At 39.5% G+C, this 19,218-nt stretch overlaps 1 protein-coding gene across 1 annotated transcript in view; it reads left to right on the top strand.

Moving 5' to 3' along the window:
• Positions 1-19,218, top strand: part of LOC128696898 (protein unc-80 homolog) — a 1,079,316-nt gene that overhangs the window by 198,920 nt on the left and 861,178 nt on the right. The window contains exon 4 of the mRNA XM_070095999.1: positions 11,820-11,846. Within this exon, the coding sequence (XP_069952100.1) occupies positions 11,820-11,846 (27 nt within the window). The remainder of the gene's footprint in view (positions 1-11,819; positions 11,847-19,218) is intronic.

The raw sequence follows: 19,218 nt of genomic DNA, 5'->3' as shown, positions 1-19,218 counted from the left end.
ATTATGTTATATTATACAGTACATGTTATATTATGTTATTATATTATATGTTATATTATATTATATTATATTATGTTATATTATATTATATTATATTGTTATGTTATATTATATTATATTATATTATATTATGTTATATTATATTATTATTATATATTATATTATATTATATTATGTTATATTATATTATATTATGTTATATATTATATTATATTATGTTATATTATATTATATTATATTATATATGTTATATTATATTAAGAGTATTATGTTATATTATATTATATTATATTATGTTATGTTATATTACATTATATTATATTATATTAATGTTATATATTATAATATGTTATATTATATTATATTAAGTTATATTATATTATACATATAATGTTATATTATATTACATTATATTATATTATGTTGTGTTATATTATATTATATTATATTATATTATAATATATTATATTATATTATATTATATTATATATGTTATGTTATATATATAGTTATATTATATTATATTATATTATATTATGTTATAATATATTATATTATGTTATATTATATTATATTATATTATATTATATTATACAGGTTATATTATATTATATTACATTATGTTATATTATATATATTATATTATATTATATTATATTATATTATATTATATTATATTATATTATATTATATTACATTATATTATATTATATTATATTATATTATATTATGTTATATTATATTATGTTATATTATATTATATTATATTATATTATGTTATGTTATATTATATTACATTATATTATATTATATTATATTATGTTATATTATATTATATTATGTTATATTATGTTATATTATATTATATTATGTTATATTATATTATATTATATTATATTATGTTATGTTATATTATATTATGTTATATTATATTATATTATATTATATTATGTTATATTATATTATATTATATTATATTATTTTATGTTATTTTATGTTATTTTATATTATATTATATTATATTATATTATATTATGTTATATTATATTATATTATATTATATTATATTATATTATATTATATTATGTTATATTATATTATGTTATATTATATTATATTATATTATATTATGTTATATTATATTATATTATATTATTTTATGTTATTTTATGTTATTTTATATTATATTATATTATATTATATTATATTATATTATTTATATTATATTATATTATATTATTTATATTATATTATATTATATTATATTATATTATATTATATTATATTATATTATATTATATTATATTATATTATATTATGTTATATTATATTATATTATGTTATATTATATTATATTATATTATATTATGTTATATTATATTATATTATATTATATTATATTATATTATATTATATTATGTTATATTATATTATGTTATATTATATTATATTATATTATATTATATTATATTATATTATGTTATATTATATTATATTATATTATATTATATTATATTATATTATATTATGTTATATTATATTATATTATATTATATTATATTATATTATATTATATTATGTTATATTATATTATATTATATTATATTATATTATATTATATTATATTATGTTATATTATATTATATTATATTATATTATATTATATTATGTTATATTATATTATATTATATTATATTATATTATATTATATTATATTATATTATATTATATTATATTATATTATATTATATTATGTTATATTATATTATATTATATTATATTATATTACATTATATTATATTATATTACATTATATATTATATTATATTATATTATATTATATTATGTTATATTATATTATATTACATTATATTATATTATATTATGTTATATTACATTATATTATATTACATTATATTATATTATATTATGTTATATTATATTATATTATATTATATTATATTATGTTATATTATATTATATTATATTATATTACATTATATTATATTACATTATATATTATATTATATTATATTATATTATATTATGTTATATTATATTATATTACATTATATTATATTACATTATATTATATTATATTATGTTATATCATATTATATTATATTATGTTATATTATATTATATTATATTATGTTATATTACATTATATTATATTATATTACATTATATTATATTATATTATATTATATTATATTACATTATATTATGTTATATTATATTATATTATATTATATTATATTATATTATATTATATTATATTATATTATATTATATTATATTATATTATATTATATTATATTATATTATATTATATTATATTATATTATATTATATTATATTATATTATATTATATTATATTATGTTATATTATATTATGTTATATTATATTATATTTATCGTAAAAAAATCGGTATCCCATAGCTTGGTTCATAGTGCATCCAGGTCACAAACTGAGGTATGTGGTTCGATCCCCGGTACGGGTGGGAACATTATGGCGTATTTCAGTAAGACACCTGATGTCTTAAGGAAAAACATTAACCTAATTTCCTCGAAATGCTCTGCATAACCAGAGGCTTGTTATGTAGTATGTCACTGATGTCAGCTGTAGTCTGTATAAGTTTTATCATTTATTTGTTGAAATGAATACTACTACTACTAATAATAATAATAATAATAATAATAATTCTAATATTATTATTATTATTATTATTTTGTCAATCATTTATTTGTTGAAATGAATACTACTACTACTAATAATAATAATAATAATAATAATAATAATTCTAATATTATTATTATTATTATTATTATTAACGTTGTCAAGGTTGGGCGAAGTATAATATATATATATATATATATATATATATATATATATATATATATATATATATATATATATATATATATATAAATATATATTACTTTAACCACGAACGAGTGGTATTGATCAATAACAACACTGCGCTAGCCAAGGATTCGAACCCATGTTGTACTGGCCTGCCTCATGGTAAGCGAGAACCACATGACGCTTTAAACCACAGGACCACCCAACCCTACAAGAATGGTGCAGCCAGCACACAGCTAGTTGTTGGACCGCCATCCGAGGGCATACGGAGGTGTGGGAGCTTCTAAGCTAATTTCATTCTCATCCCTGTTTGGTGAAATTAGCTTAAAAGCTCCTACACCTCCGTATGCCCTCGGATGGCGGCCCAACAGCTAGCTGTGTACTGGCTGCGCCATTCTTGTAGGGTTGGGTGGTCCTGTACAACATGGGTTGCACAGGACCAGTACAACATGGGTTCGAATCCTTGGCTAGCGCAGTATTGTTATTGATCAATACCACTCGTTCGTGGTAGATAGGAGTGAATGGAGACGAATGATACTTGGGACCTGACGATCTGTTGGAGTGTGAGCAGGGTAATATTTAGTGAAGGGATTCAGGGAAACCAGTTATTTTCATATAGTCGGACTTGAGTCCTGGAAATGGGAAGTACAATGCCTGCACTATAAAGGAGGGGTTTGGGATATTGGCAGTTTGGAGGGATATGTTGTGTATCTTTATACGTATATGCTTCTAAACTGTTGTATTCTGAGCACCTCTGCAAAAACAGTGATAATGTGTGAGTGAGGTGAAAGTGTTGAATGATGATGAAAGTATTTTCTTTTTGGAGATTTTCTTTCTTTTTTGGGTCACCCTGCCTCGGTGGGAGACGGCCGACTTGTTGAAAAAAAATATATATATATATATGAAGTATATATATATATATATAAATATATATATATATATATATATATATATATATATATATATATATATATATATATATATATATATATATATATATATATGTATATATATATATATATATATGTATATATATATATGTATATATATATATATATATATATATATATATATATATATATATATATATATATATATATATATATATATATATATATATATATATATATATATTTAAATATTAGTGTTTTTACAACGCTAGAAGAGAAGATAATCATTACAGATAGGATCACGACTCACAAGATAGAGATCTCTGCCAGACAGAGATTGTTTTATACAGCAACAATGAGACACAGAAGACAAGCATACATACAAATGAATCACAGAGACGAGCAAGTGACAGAAGCGGATTCAAGACACAATGTTTAGACTATGAATGACTGGCCTCACGAGGCCTGGGAAACTGCTGGTAAACAGGGGTGGTTCCATAATTTCTACACAGAGAGGAGCTGAGGAGTGACAATCTGAGTGGAGTAAAATGGAAAAGGTACAGAGTTTTTCCCTTGAAGGTTAGGTTAGGTAAGATTCCTCAGGAAATGAGACGAATGTTTCCAGACTCGGTTCTCAGTCATATGTTGACCCGCCATTGCAGCATTTGGTTATCTGATCGAGACTTTCCACTGGTTTATCAACCCATCTTTTAAAAAAATGGGATTACTAATAGTCTTTCTTGATGTTAAGGTGGGTTGATTATTATTATTTTCATTTGTTGGGCTTCCGCGGGGCTGGGGAAGATTATGAGGATGTTCCAAGACTTTACCACCTGTTGGTGGCACAACACACACACACACACACACACACACACACATTTACACACACACACACACATACACACACACAAACACACACACACACACACACACACACACACACACACACACACACACACACACACACACACACACACACACACACACAGTAGTAAGACAAGAGAGAGAGGGGTGGGTGGATTGCATTTTCTTGGACTGCAAGAAGGCGTTTGACACAGTTCCACACAAGAGATTGGTGCAAAAACTGGAGGACCAAGCAGGGATAACAGGGAAGGCACTACAATGGATCAGGGAATACTTGTCAGGAAGACAGCAGCGAGTCATGGTACGTGGCGAGGTGTCAGAGTGGGCACCTGTGATCAGCGGGGTCCCACAGGGGTCAGTCCTAGGACCAGTGCTGTTTCTGGTATTTGTGAACGACATGACGGAAGGAATAGACTCTGAGGTGTCCCTGTTTGCAGATGACGTGAAGTTGATGAGAAGAATTCACTCGATCGAAGACCAGGCAGAACTACAAAGGGATCTGGACAGGCTGCAGACCTGGTCCAGCAATTGGCTCCTGGAGTTCAATCCCACCAAGTGTAAAGTCATGAAGATTGGGGAAGGGCAAAGAAGACCGCAGACGGAGTACAGTCTAGGGGGCCAGAGACTACAAACCTCACTCAAGGAAAAAGATCTTGGGGTGAGTATAACACCAGGCACATCTCCTGAAGCGCACATCAATCAAATAACTGCTGCAGCATATGGGCGCCTAGCAAACCTCAGAACAGCATTCCGACATCTTAATAAGGAATCGTTCAGGACCCTGTACACCGTGTACGTTAGGCCCATATTGGAGTATGCAGCACCAGTTTGGAACCCACACCTAGCCAAGCATGTAAAGAAACTAGAGAAAGTGCAAAGGTTTGCAACAAGACTAGTCCCAGAGCTAAGAGGTATGTCCTACGAGGAGAGGTTAAGGGAAATCAACCTGACGACACTGGAGGACAGGAGAGATAGGGGGGACATGATAACGACATACAAAATACTGAGAGGAATTGACAAGGTGGACAAAGACAGGATGTTCCAGAGATTGGACACAGTAACAAGGGGACACAGTTGGAAGTTGAAGACACAGATGAATCACAGGGATGTTAGGAAGTATTTCTTCATCCACAGAGTAGTCAGTAAGTGGAATAGTTTGGGAAGCGATGTAGTGGAGGCAGGATCCATACATAGCTTTAAGCAGAGGTATGATAAAGCTCACGGTTCAGAGAGAGTGACCTAGTAGCGATCAGTGAAGAGGCGGGGCCAGGAGCTCGGACTCGACCCCCGCAACCTCAACTAGGTGAGTACAACTAGGTGAGTACACACACACACACACACACACACATACACACACACACACACACACACACACACACACACACACACACACACACACACACACACACACACACACACACACACACACACACACACACACACACACACACACACACACACACACACACACACACACACAGGCCTAGGAAGTGTGATGCAGTTTTGACAATAAGGTCTATCCATCATATTTACCCTTTTTGCTTGTTTAAATCTTAATATAAAATAAACACATCAACCACATTATAGATATGGCTTACGGCATGTGACTTACTTGTGTATACCAGGACATAATGTATTATATATTATGGAAAAGCCAGCCAAAATTAATGATCTTCATGATACTCTTCGTATGTCACTAAATTATGGACATATTAAAAGACAAGAGAAACTATATTATATAGTGGGTAGGAATGTCTTTAACAACATGATTTTAAGACAGATTTTCTCACATCTAACCCGAAAATCTTAAATTAATTTCTAACTTAAAAATATTTGCTACAGATTAGCTTAAAATTTTCTCCTAAGATTTAATACTAACTAATTACAAAATTCTTGCAATAAACCATATAAGTGAGACTAGCAAAGGTCACAGCAATAATTATATGGACAGGCCCTAAACATATTTTGTAAATTTGTGGTTCCTTTGAATATTTTGAATATTTTTGTGAATGTTTGGCCAATGTATTTTGTCTTTAAATAAAACATACTTGAAATATATGGGGTGGTAGGAAAAAATTCTCAAACAGCTTCAGGCAGAACCTTGAGTTTTCCCTGAAGCAAGTTTATTGTTTTCTCTGAGGATGAGGGTCCCCAGGACAGTTCTAGAGGTGGTACCTCCCTATATATATATATATATATATATATATATATATATATATATATATATATATATATATATATATATATATATATATATATATATATATATATATATATATATATATATATACATATATATATATATATATATATTATATATATATATATATATATATATATATATATATATATATATATATATATATATATATATATATATATATATATATACATATATATATATATATATATATATATATATATATATATATATATATATATATATATATATATATATATATATATATATATATATATATATATATATATATATATATATATATATATATATATATATATATATATATATATATATATATATATATATACATATATATATATACATATGTGTGATAAGATATATATGTATATATCTTATATATACATATATATATACATACATATATATATATATATATATATATATATATATATATATATATATATACATATATATATATATGTGTGATAAGATATATATGTATATATCTTATCTCACACACACACACACACACACCCATATATATATATATATATATATATATATATATATACTCACTGTATTATACAGTACCTATTTGTGTCCACTTTGTTCTGTTATATAACTGTAAAAATGAATTGCAATTCTTGTAATATGCATTATATTGTTAGTTGTGTGATGTCCCAGCCAAGATTATGACGTATCAGTAACAGGTTTAACAGGATGTCCCAGCCAAGATTATGATGTATCAGTAACAGGTTTAACAGGATGTCCCAGCCAAGATTATGACGTATCAGTATCAGGTTTAACAGGATGTCCCAGCCAAGATTATGACGTATCAGTAACAGGTTTAACAGGATGTCCCAGCCAAGATTATGATGTATCAGTAACAGGTTTAACAGGATGTCCCAGCCAAGATTATGACGTATCAGTGATGTATCAGTAACAGGTTTAACAGGATGTCCCAGCCAAGATTATGACGTATCAGTAACAGGTTTAACAGGATGTCCCAGCCAAGATTATGACGTATCAGTAACAGGTTTAACAGGATGTCCCAGCCAAGATTATGACGTATCAGTAACAGGTTTAACAGGATGTCCCAGCCAAGATTATGACGTATCAGTAACAGGTTTAACAGGATGTCCCAGCCAAGATTATGACGTATCAGTAACAGGTTTAACAGGATGTCCCAGCCAAGATTATGATGTATCAGTAACATGTTTAACAGGATGTCCCAGCCAAGATTATGATGTATCAGTAACAGGTTTAACAGGATGTCCCAGCCAAGATTATGACGTATCAGTAACAGGTTTAACAGGATGTCCCAGCCAAGATTATGACGTATCAGTAACAGGTTTAACAGGATGTCCCAGCCAAGATTATGACGTATCAGTAACAGGTTTAACAGGATGTCCCAGCCAAGATTATGACGTATCAGTAACAGGTTTAACAGGATGTCCCAGCCAAGATTATGATGTATCAGTAACATGTTTAACAGGATGTCCCAGCCAAGATTATGATGTATCAGTAACATGTTTAACAGGATGTCCCAGCCAAGATTATGACGTATCAGTAACAGGTTTAACAGGATGTCCCAGCCAAGATTATGGTGTATCAGTAACATGTTTAACAGGATGTCCCAGCCAAGATTATGACGTATCAGTAACAGGTTTAACAGGATGTCCCAGCCAAGATTATGACGTATCAGTAACAGGTTTAACAGGATGTCCCAGCCAAGATTATGACGTATCAGTAACAGGTTTATGTCCCAGCCCAGATAATGATGTATCAGTAACATGTTTAACAGGATGTCCCAGCCAAGATTATGACGTATCAGTAACATGTTTAACAGGATGTCCCAGCCAAGATTATGACGTATCAGTAACATGTTTAACAGGATGTCCCAGCCAAGATTATGATGTATATAACAGTTTAACAGGATGTCCCACATGTATCAGTAACATGTTTAACAGGATGTCCCAGCCAAGATTATGACGTATCAGTAACAGGTTTAACAGGATGTCCCAGCCAAGATTATGACGTATCAGTAACATGTTTAACAGGATGTCCCAGCCAAGATTATGATGTATCAGTAACATGTTTAACAGGATGTCCCAGCCAAGATTATGATGTATCAGTAACATGTTTAACAGGATGTCCCAGCCAAGATTATGACGTATCAGTAACAGACTTTAACAGGATGTCCCAGCCAAGATTATGACGTATCAGTAACATGTTTAACAGGATGTCCCAGCCAAGATTATGATGTATCAGTAACATGTTTAACAGGATGTCCCAGCCAAGATTATGATGTATCAGTAACAGGTTTAACAGGATGTCCCAGCCAAGATTATGATGTATCAGTAACAGGTTTAACAGGATGTCCCAGCCAAGATTATGACGTATCAGTAACAGGTTTAACAGGATGTCCCAGCCAAGATTATGACGTATCAGTAACAGGTTTAACAGGATGTCCCAGCCAAGATTATGACGTATCAGTAACAGGTTTAACAGGATGTCCCAGCCAAGATTATGACGTATCAGTAACATGTTTAACAGGATGTCCCAGCCAAGATTATGATGTATCAGTAACATGTTTAACAGGATGTCCCAGCCAAGATTATGATGTATCAGTAACAGGTTTAACAGGATGTCCCAGCCAAGATTATGACGTATCAGTAACAGGTTTAACAGGATGTCCCAGCCAAGATTATGACGTATCAGTAACATGTTTAACAGGATGTCCCAGCCAAGATTATGACGTATCAGTAACAGGTTTAACAGGATGTCCCAGCCAAGATTATGACGTATCAGTAACAGGTTTAACAGGATGTCCCAGCCAAGATTATGACGTATCAGTAACAGGTTTAACAGGATGTCCCAGCCAAGATTATGACGTATCAGTAACAGGTTTAACAGGATGTCCCAGCCAAGATTATGACGTATCAGTAACAGGTTTAACAGGATGTCCCAGCCAAGATTATGACGTATCAGTAACAGGTTTAACAGGATGTCCCAGCCAAGATTATGACGTATCAGTAACAGGTTTAACAGGATGTCCCAGCCAAGATTATGACGTATCAGTAACAGGTTTAACAGGATGTCCCAGCCAAGATTATGACGTATCAGTAACAGGTTTAACAGGATGTCCCAGCCAAGATTATGACGTATCAGTAACAGGTTTAACAGGATGTCCCAGCCAAGATTATGACGTATCAGTAACAGGTTTAACAGGATGTCCCAGCCCAGATGACGTATCAGTAACGTATCAAGATTATGACGTATCAACAGGTTTAACAGGATGTCCCAGCCAAGATTATGACGTATCAGTAACAGGTTTAACAGGATGTCCCAGCCAAGATTATGACGTATCAGTAACAGGTTTAACAGGATGTCCCAGCCAAGATTATGATGTATCAGTAACAGGTTTAACAGGATGTCCCAGCCGTGTATCAGTAACATGTTTAACAGGATGTCCCAGCCAAGATTATGACGTATCAGTAACATGTTTAACAGGATGTCCCAGCCAAGATTATGACGTATCAGTAACAGGTTTAACAGGATGTCCCAGCCAAGATTATGACGTATCAGTAACAGGTTTAACAGGATGTCCCAGCCAAGATTATGACGTATCAGTAACATGACGTTTAACAGGTTTAACAGGATGTCCCAGCCAAGATTATGACGTATCAGTATCAGGTTTAACAGGATGTCCCAGCCAAGATTATGAAGTATCAGTAACATGTCCCAGCCAAGATTATGACAAGATTATGACGTATCAGTAACAGGTTTAACAGGATGTCCCAGCCAAGATTATGACGTATCAGTAACAGGTTTAACAGGATGTCCCAGCCAAGATTATGACGTATCAGTAACAGGTTTAACAGGATGTCCCAGCCAAGATTATGACGTATCAGTAACAGGTTTAACAGGATGTCCCAGCCAAGATTATGACGTATCAGTAACAGGTTTAACAGGATGTCCCAGCCAAGATTATGACGTATCAGTAACAGGTTTAACAGGATGTCCCAGCCAAGATTATGGTGTATCAGTAACAGGTTTAACAGGATGTCCCAGCCAAGATTATGGTGTATCAGTAACAGGTTTAACAGGATGTCCCAGCCAAGATTATGACGTATCAGTAACAGGTTTAACAGGATGTCCCAGCCAAGATTATGACGTATCAGTAACAGGTTTAACAGGATGTCCCAGCCAAGATTATGGTGTATCAGTAACAGGTTTAACAGGATGTCCCAGCCAAGATTATGACGTATCAGTAACAGGTTTAACAGGATGTCCCAGCCAAGATTATGACGTATCAGTAACAGGTTTAACAGGATGTCCCAGCCAAGATTATGACGTATCAGTAACAGGTTTAACAGGATGTCCCAGCCAAGATTATGGTGTATCAGTAACAGGTTTAACAGGATGTCCCAGCCAAGATTATGGTGTATCAGTAACAGGTTTAACAGGATATCCCAGCAATGATTATGAAGAATCAGCAACAGGTTTAAAAGGATGTCCCAGCCAAGATTATGAAGAATCAGTAACAGGTTTAACAGGATGTCCCAGCCAAGATTACGAAGAATCAGTAACAGGCTTAACAGGATGTCCCAGCCAAGATTGAGAAGTATCAGTAACAGGTTTAACAGGATGCCCCAGCCAAGATTGTGAAGTATCAGTAACAGGTTTAACAGGATGTCCCATCCAAGATTATTAAATATCAGAAACAGGTTTAACAGGATGTCCCAGCCAAGATTATGAAGAATCTGTAACAGGTTTAACATAAACTTGTTTAAACTTTTCCATGTGACTTACATTTGAAAAAGCGATAATAATGATAATCCTAGTTAAATAAATGTTAAAGCTGAGATTTAAGGATTTAAGGATTTTCAGATTTTTTTTATATTCAAAAACAAATATTTTTATTTCTTGTTCCGTAGACTTAGGTAGGAAGTTTATTTCTGTCCCTGTTGTTAACCAATTTATTCTAAACAGTTCTGCCAGAGCGCTCCTAGCCATCACGTAAGTCAACAACATCTTCCATATCATATATTTAGACAAATAATCTACCTGCAACCGTCGCCATATTGGATTCCTAATTAATGTTAAGCCCACAACTCCCATGGATGCCATCACCATCCTCCTCACAACTCCCATGGATGCCATTACCAACCTCCTCACAACTCCCATGAATGCAATCACCACTCTCCTCACAACTCCCACGGATGCCATTACCATCCTCCTCACAACTCTCATGGATGCCATCACAATTCTCCTCACAACTCCCATGGATGCCATCACCATCTTCCTCACAACTCTCATGGATGCCATTACCATCCTCCTCACAACTCTCTTGGATGCCATTACCATCCTCCTCACAACTCCCATGGATGCCATCACCATTCTCCTCACAACTCCCATGGATGCCATCACCATCCTCCTCACAACTCTCATGGATGCCATTACCATCCTCCTCACAACTCTCTTGGATGCCATTACCATCCTCCTCACAACTCCCTTGGATGCCATCACCATCCTCCTCACAACTCCCTTGGATGCCATTACCATCCTCCTCACAACTCCCTTGGATGCCATCACCATAGTCCTCAAAAATCCCTTGGATGCCATCACCATCCTCCTCACAACTCCCATGGATGCCATCACCATCCTCCTCACAACTCCCATGGATGCCATCACCATCCTCCTCACAACACCCATGGATGCCATCACCATCCTCCTCACAACTCCCATGGATGCCATCACCATCCTCCTCACAACACACATGGATGCCATCACCATCCTCCTCACAACTCCCATGGATGCCATCACCATCCTCCTCACAACTCCCATGGATGCCATCACCATCCTCCTCACAACTCCCATGGATGCCATCACCATCCTCCTCACAACTCCCTTGGATGCCATCACCATCCTCCTCATAGCTCCCATGGATGCCATCACCATCCTCCTCACAACTCCCATGGATGCCAACACCATCCTCCTCACAACACCCATGGATGCCATCACCATCCTCCTCACAACACCCATGGATGCCATCACCATCCTCCTCACAACTCCCATGGATGCCATCACCATCCTCCTCACAACACCCATGGATGCCATCACCATCCTCCTCACAACTTCCATGGATGCCATCACCATCCTCCTCACAACTCCCATGGATGCCATCACCATCCTCCTCACAACACCCATGGATGCCATCACCATCCTCCTCACAACTCCCATGGATGCCATCACCATCCTCCTCACAACTCCCATGGATGCCATCACCATCCTCCTCACAACTCCCATGGATGCCATCACCATCCTCCTCACAACTCCCATGGATGCCATCACCATCCTCCTCACAACTCCCATGGATGCCATCACCATCCTCCTCACAACTCCCATGGATGCCATCACCATCCTCCTCACAACTCCCATGGATGCCATCACCATCCTCCTCACAACTCCCATGGATGCCATCACCATCCTCCTCACAACTCCCATGGATGCCATCACCATCCTCCTCACAACTCCCATGGATGCCATCACCATCCTCCTCACAACTCCCATGGATGCCATCACCATCCTCCTCACAACTCCCATGGATGCCATCACCATCCTCCTCACAACTCCCATGGATGCCATCACCATCCTCCTCACAACTCCCATGGATGCCATCACCATCCTCCTCACAACTCCCATGGATGTCATCACCATCCTCCTCACAACTCCCATGGATGCCATCACCATCCTCCTCACAACTCCCATGGATGCCATCACCATCCTCCTCACAACTCCCATGGATGCCATCACCATCCTCCTCACAACTCCCATGGATGCCATCACCATCCTCCTCACAACACCCATGGATGCCATCACCATCCTCCTCACAACTCCCATGGATGCCATCACCATCCTCCTCACAACTCCCATGGATGCCATCACCATCCTCCTCACAACTCCCATGGATGCCATCACCATCCTCCTCACAACTCCCATGGATGCCATCACCATCCTCCTCACAACTCCCATGGATGCCATCACCATCCTCCTCACAACTCCCATGGATGCCATCACCATCCTCCTCACAACACCCATGGATGCCATCACCATCCTCCTCACAACTCCCATGGATGCCATCACCATCCTCCTCACAACTCCCATGGATGCCATCACCATCCTCCTCACAACACCCATGGATGCCATCACCATCCTCCTCACAACTCCCATGGATGCCATCACCATCCTCCTCACAACTCCCATGGATGCCATCACCATCCTCCTCACAACTCCCATGGATGCCATCACCATCCTCCTCACAACTCCCATGGATGCCATCACCAACCTCCTCACAACTCCCATGGATGCCATCACCATCCTCCTCACAACTCCCATGGATGCCATCACCATCCTCCTCACAACTCCCATGGATGCCATCACCATCCTCCTCACAACTCCCATGGATGCCATCACCATCCTCCTCACAACTCCCATGGATGCCATCACCATCCTCCTCACAACTCTCATGGATGCCATTACCATCCTCCTCACAACACCCATGGATGCCATCACCATCCTCCTCACAACTCCCATGGATGCCATCACCATCCTCCTCACAACTCCCATGGATGCCATTACCATCCTCCTCACAACTCCCTTGGATGCCATCACCATCCTCCTCACAACTCCCATGAATGCCATCACCATCCTCCTCACAACTCCCTTGGATGCCATTATCATCCTCCTCACAACTCCCTTGGATGCCATCACCATCCTCCTCACAACTCCCTTGGATGCCATCACCATCCTCCTCACAACTCCCTTGGATGCCATCACCATCCTCCTCACAACTCCCTTGGATGCCATCACCATCCTCCTCACAACTACCATGAATGCCATTACCATCCTCCTCACAACTCTCTTGGATGCCATTACCATCCTCCTCACAACACCCATGGATGCCATCACCATCCTCCTCACAACACCCTTGGATGCCATTACCATCCTCCTCACAACACCCATGAATGCCATCACCATCCTCCTCACAACTCTCTTGGATGCCATCACCATCCTCCTCACAACTCCCTTGGATGCCGTCACCATCCTCCTCACAACTCCCTTGGATGCCATCACCATCCTCCTCACAACTTCCATGGATGCCATCACCATCCTCCTCAGAACACCCATGGATGTCATCACCATCCTCCTCACAACACCCATGGATGTCATCACCATCCTCCTCACAACACCCATGGATGCCATCACCATCCTCCTCACAACACCCATGGATGCCATCACCATCCTCCTCACAACACCCATGGATGCCATCACCATCCTCCTCACAACTCCCATGGATGCCATCACCATCCTCCTCACAACTCCCATGGATGCCATCACCATCCTCCTCACAACTCCCATGGATGCCATCACCATCCTCCTCACAACACCCATGGATGCCATCACCATCCTCCTCACAACACCCATGGATGCCATCACCATCCTCCTCACAACACCCATGGATGCCATCACCATCCTCCTCACAACACCCATGGATGCCATCACCATCCTCCTCACAACACCCATGGATGCCATCACCATCCTCCTCACAACACCCATGGATGCCATCACCATCCTCCTCACAACTCCCATGGATGCCATCACCATCCTCCTCACAACTCCCATGGATGCCATCACCATCCTCCTCACAACACCCATGGATGCCATCACCATCCTCCTCACAACTCCCATGGATGCCATCACCATCCTCCTCACAACTCCCATGGATGCCATCACCATCCTCCTCACAACTCCCATGGATGCCATCACCATCCTCCTCACAACACCCATGGATGCCATCACAATCCTCCTCACCCCATGGATGCCATCACATCCTCCTCACAACTCCCATGGATGCCATCACCATCCTCCTCACAACTCCCATGGATGCCATCACCATCCTCCTCACAACTCCCATGGATGCCATCACCATCCTCCTCACAACTCCCTTGGATGCCATCACCATCCTCCTCACAACTCCCTTGGATGCCATCACCATCCTCCTCACAACTCCCTTGGATGCCATCACCATCCTCCTCACAACTCCCTTGGATGCCATCACCATCCTCCTCACAACTCCCATGGATGCCATCACCATCCTCCTCACAACTCCCATGGATGCCATCACCATCCTCCTCACAACTCCCATGGATGCCATCACCATCCTCCTCACAACTCCCATGGATGCCATCACCATCCTCCTCACAACTCCCATGGATGCCATCACCATCCTCCTCACAACACCCATGGATGCCATCACCATCCTCCTCACAACACCCATGGATGCCATCACCATCCTCCTCACAACTCCCATGGATGCCACCCATGGATGCCATCACCATCCTCCTCACAACTCCCATGGATGCCATCACCATCCTCCTCACAACTCCCATGGATGCCATCACCATCCTCCTCACAACTCCCATGGATGCCATCACCATCCTCCTCACAACTCCCATGGATGCCATCACCATCCTCCTCACAACTCCCTTGGATGCCATCACCATCCTCCTCACAACTCCCATGGATGCCATCACCATCCTCCTCACAACTCCCATGGATGCCATCACCATCCTCCTCACAACTCCCATGGATGCCATCACCATCCTCCTCACAACTCCCATGGATGCCATCACCATCCTCCTCACAACTCCCATGGATGCCATCACCATCCTCCTCACAACTCCCTTGGATGCCATCACCATCCTCCTCACAACTCCCATGGATGCCATCACCATCCTCCTCACAACTCCCATGGATGCCATCACCACCATCCATGGATGCCTCACCATCCTCCTCACAACACCCATGGATGCCATCACCATCCTCCTCACAACTCCCATGGATGCCATCACCATCCTCCTCACAACTCCCATGGATGCCATCACCATCCTCCTCACAACTCCCATGGATGCCATCACCATCCTCCTCACAACTCCCATGGATGCCATCACCATCCTCCTCACAACACCCATGGATGCCATCACCATCCTCCTCACAACACCCATGGATGCCATCACCATCCTCCTCACAACTCCCATGGATGCCATCACCATCCTCCTCACAACTCCCATGGATGCCATCACCATCCTCCTCACAACTCCCATGGATGCCATCACCATCCTCCTCACAACACCCATGGATGCCATCACCATCCTCCTCACAACACCCATGGATGCCATCACCATCCTCCTCACAACTCCCATGGATGCCATCACCATCCTCCTCACAACTCCCATGGATGCCATCACCATCCTCCTCACAACTCCCATGGATGCCATCACCATCCTCCTCACAACACCCATGGATGCCATCACCATCCTCCTCACAACACCCATGGATGCCATCACCATCCTCCTCACAACTCCCATGGATGCCATCACCATCCTCCTCACAACACCCATGGATGCCATCACCATCCTCCTCACAACTCCCATGGATGCCATCACCATCCTCCTCACAACACCCATGGATGCCATCACCATCCTCCTCACAACTCCCATGGATGCCATCACCATCCTCCTCACAACTCCCATGGATGCCATCACCATCCTCCTCACAACTCCCATGGATGCCATCACCATCCTCCTCACAACTCCCATGGATGCCATCACCATCCTCCTCACAACTCCCATGGATGCCATCACCATCCTCCTCACAACTCCCATGGATGCCATCACCATCCTCCTCACAACTCCCATGGATGCCATCACCATCCTCCTCACAACTCCCATGGATGCCATCACCATCCTCCTCACAACTCCCATGGATGCCATCACCATCCTCCTCACAACTCCCATGGATGCCATCACCATCCTCCTCACAACACCCATGGATGCCATCACCATCCTCCTCACAACTCCCATGGATGCCATCACCATCCTCCTCACAACTCCCATGGATGCCATCACCATCCTCCTCACAACTCCCATGGATCACAACTCCCATGGATGCCATCACCATCCTCCTCACAACTCCCATGGATGCCATCACCATCCTCCTCACAACTCCCATGGATGCCATCACCATCCTCCTCACAACTCCCATGGATGCCATCACCATCCTCCTCACAACTCCCATGGATGCCATCACCATCCTCCTCACAACTCGCTTGGATGCCATGCCATCACCATCCTCCTCACAACTCCCATGAATGCCATCACCATCCTCCTCACAACTCCCTTGGATGCCATTACCATCCTCCTCACAACTCCCTTGGATGCCATCACCATCCTCCTCACAACTCCCATGAATGCCATCACCATCCTCCTCACAACTCCCTTGGATGCCATTACCATCCTCCTCACAACTCCCTTGGATGCCATCACCATCCTCCTCACAACTCCCTTGGATGCCATTACCATCCTCCTCACAACTCCCTTGGATGCCATCACCATCCTCCTCACAACTCCCATGGATGCCATCACCATCCTCCTCACAACACCCATGGATGCCATCACCATCCTCCTCACAACTCCCATGGATGCCATCACCATCCTCCTCACAACTCCCATGGATGCCATCACCATCCTCCTCACAACTCCCATGCCATCACCATCCTCCTCACAACTCCCATGGATGCCATCACCATCCTCCTCACAACTCCCATGGATGCCATCACCATCCTCCTCACAACTCCCATGGATGCCATCACCATCCTCCTCACAACTCCCATGGATGCCATCACCATCCTCCTCACAACACCCATGGATGCCATCACCATCCTCCTCACAACTCCCATGGATGCCATCACCATCCTCCTCACAACACCCATGGATGCCATCACCATCCTCCTCACAACACCCATGGATGCCATCACCATCCTCCTCACAACACCCATGGATGCCATCACCATCCTCCTCACAACTCCCATGGATGCCATCACCATCCTCCTCACAACACCCATGGATGCCATCACCATCCTCCTCACAACACCCATGGATGCCATCACCATCCTCCTCACAACTCCCATGGATGCCATCACCATCCTCCTCACAACTCCCATGGATGCCATCACCATCCTCCTCACAACTCCCATGGATGCCATCACCATCCTCCTCACAACTCCCATGGATGCCATCACCATCCTCCTCACAACACCCATGGATGCCATCACCATCCTCCTCACAACACCCATGGATGCCATCACCATCCTCCTCACAACTCCCATGGATGCCATCACCATCCTCCTCACAACACCCATGGATGCCATCACCATCCTCCTCACAACTCCCATGGATGCCATCACCATCCTCCTCACAACACCCATGGATGCCATCACCATCCTCCTCACAACACCCATGGATGCCATCACCATCCTCCTCACAACTCC

Source organism: Cherax quadricarinatus, chromosome 52, assembly GCF_038502225.1.
Source record: "Cherax quadricarinatus isolate ZL_2023a chromosome 52, ASM3850222v1, whole genome shotgun sequence".
NCBI lineage: Eukaryota > Metazoa > Arthropoda > Malacostraca > Decapoda > Parastacidae > Cherax > Cherax quadricarinatus.
Note: the sequence above shows the minus strand (reverse complement) of the source record. Positions and strands in the feature narration are given on the sequence as shown.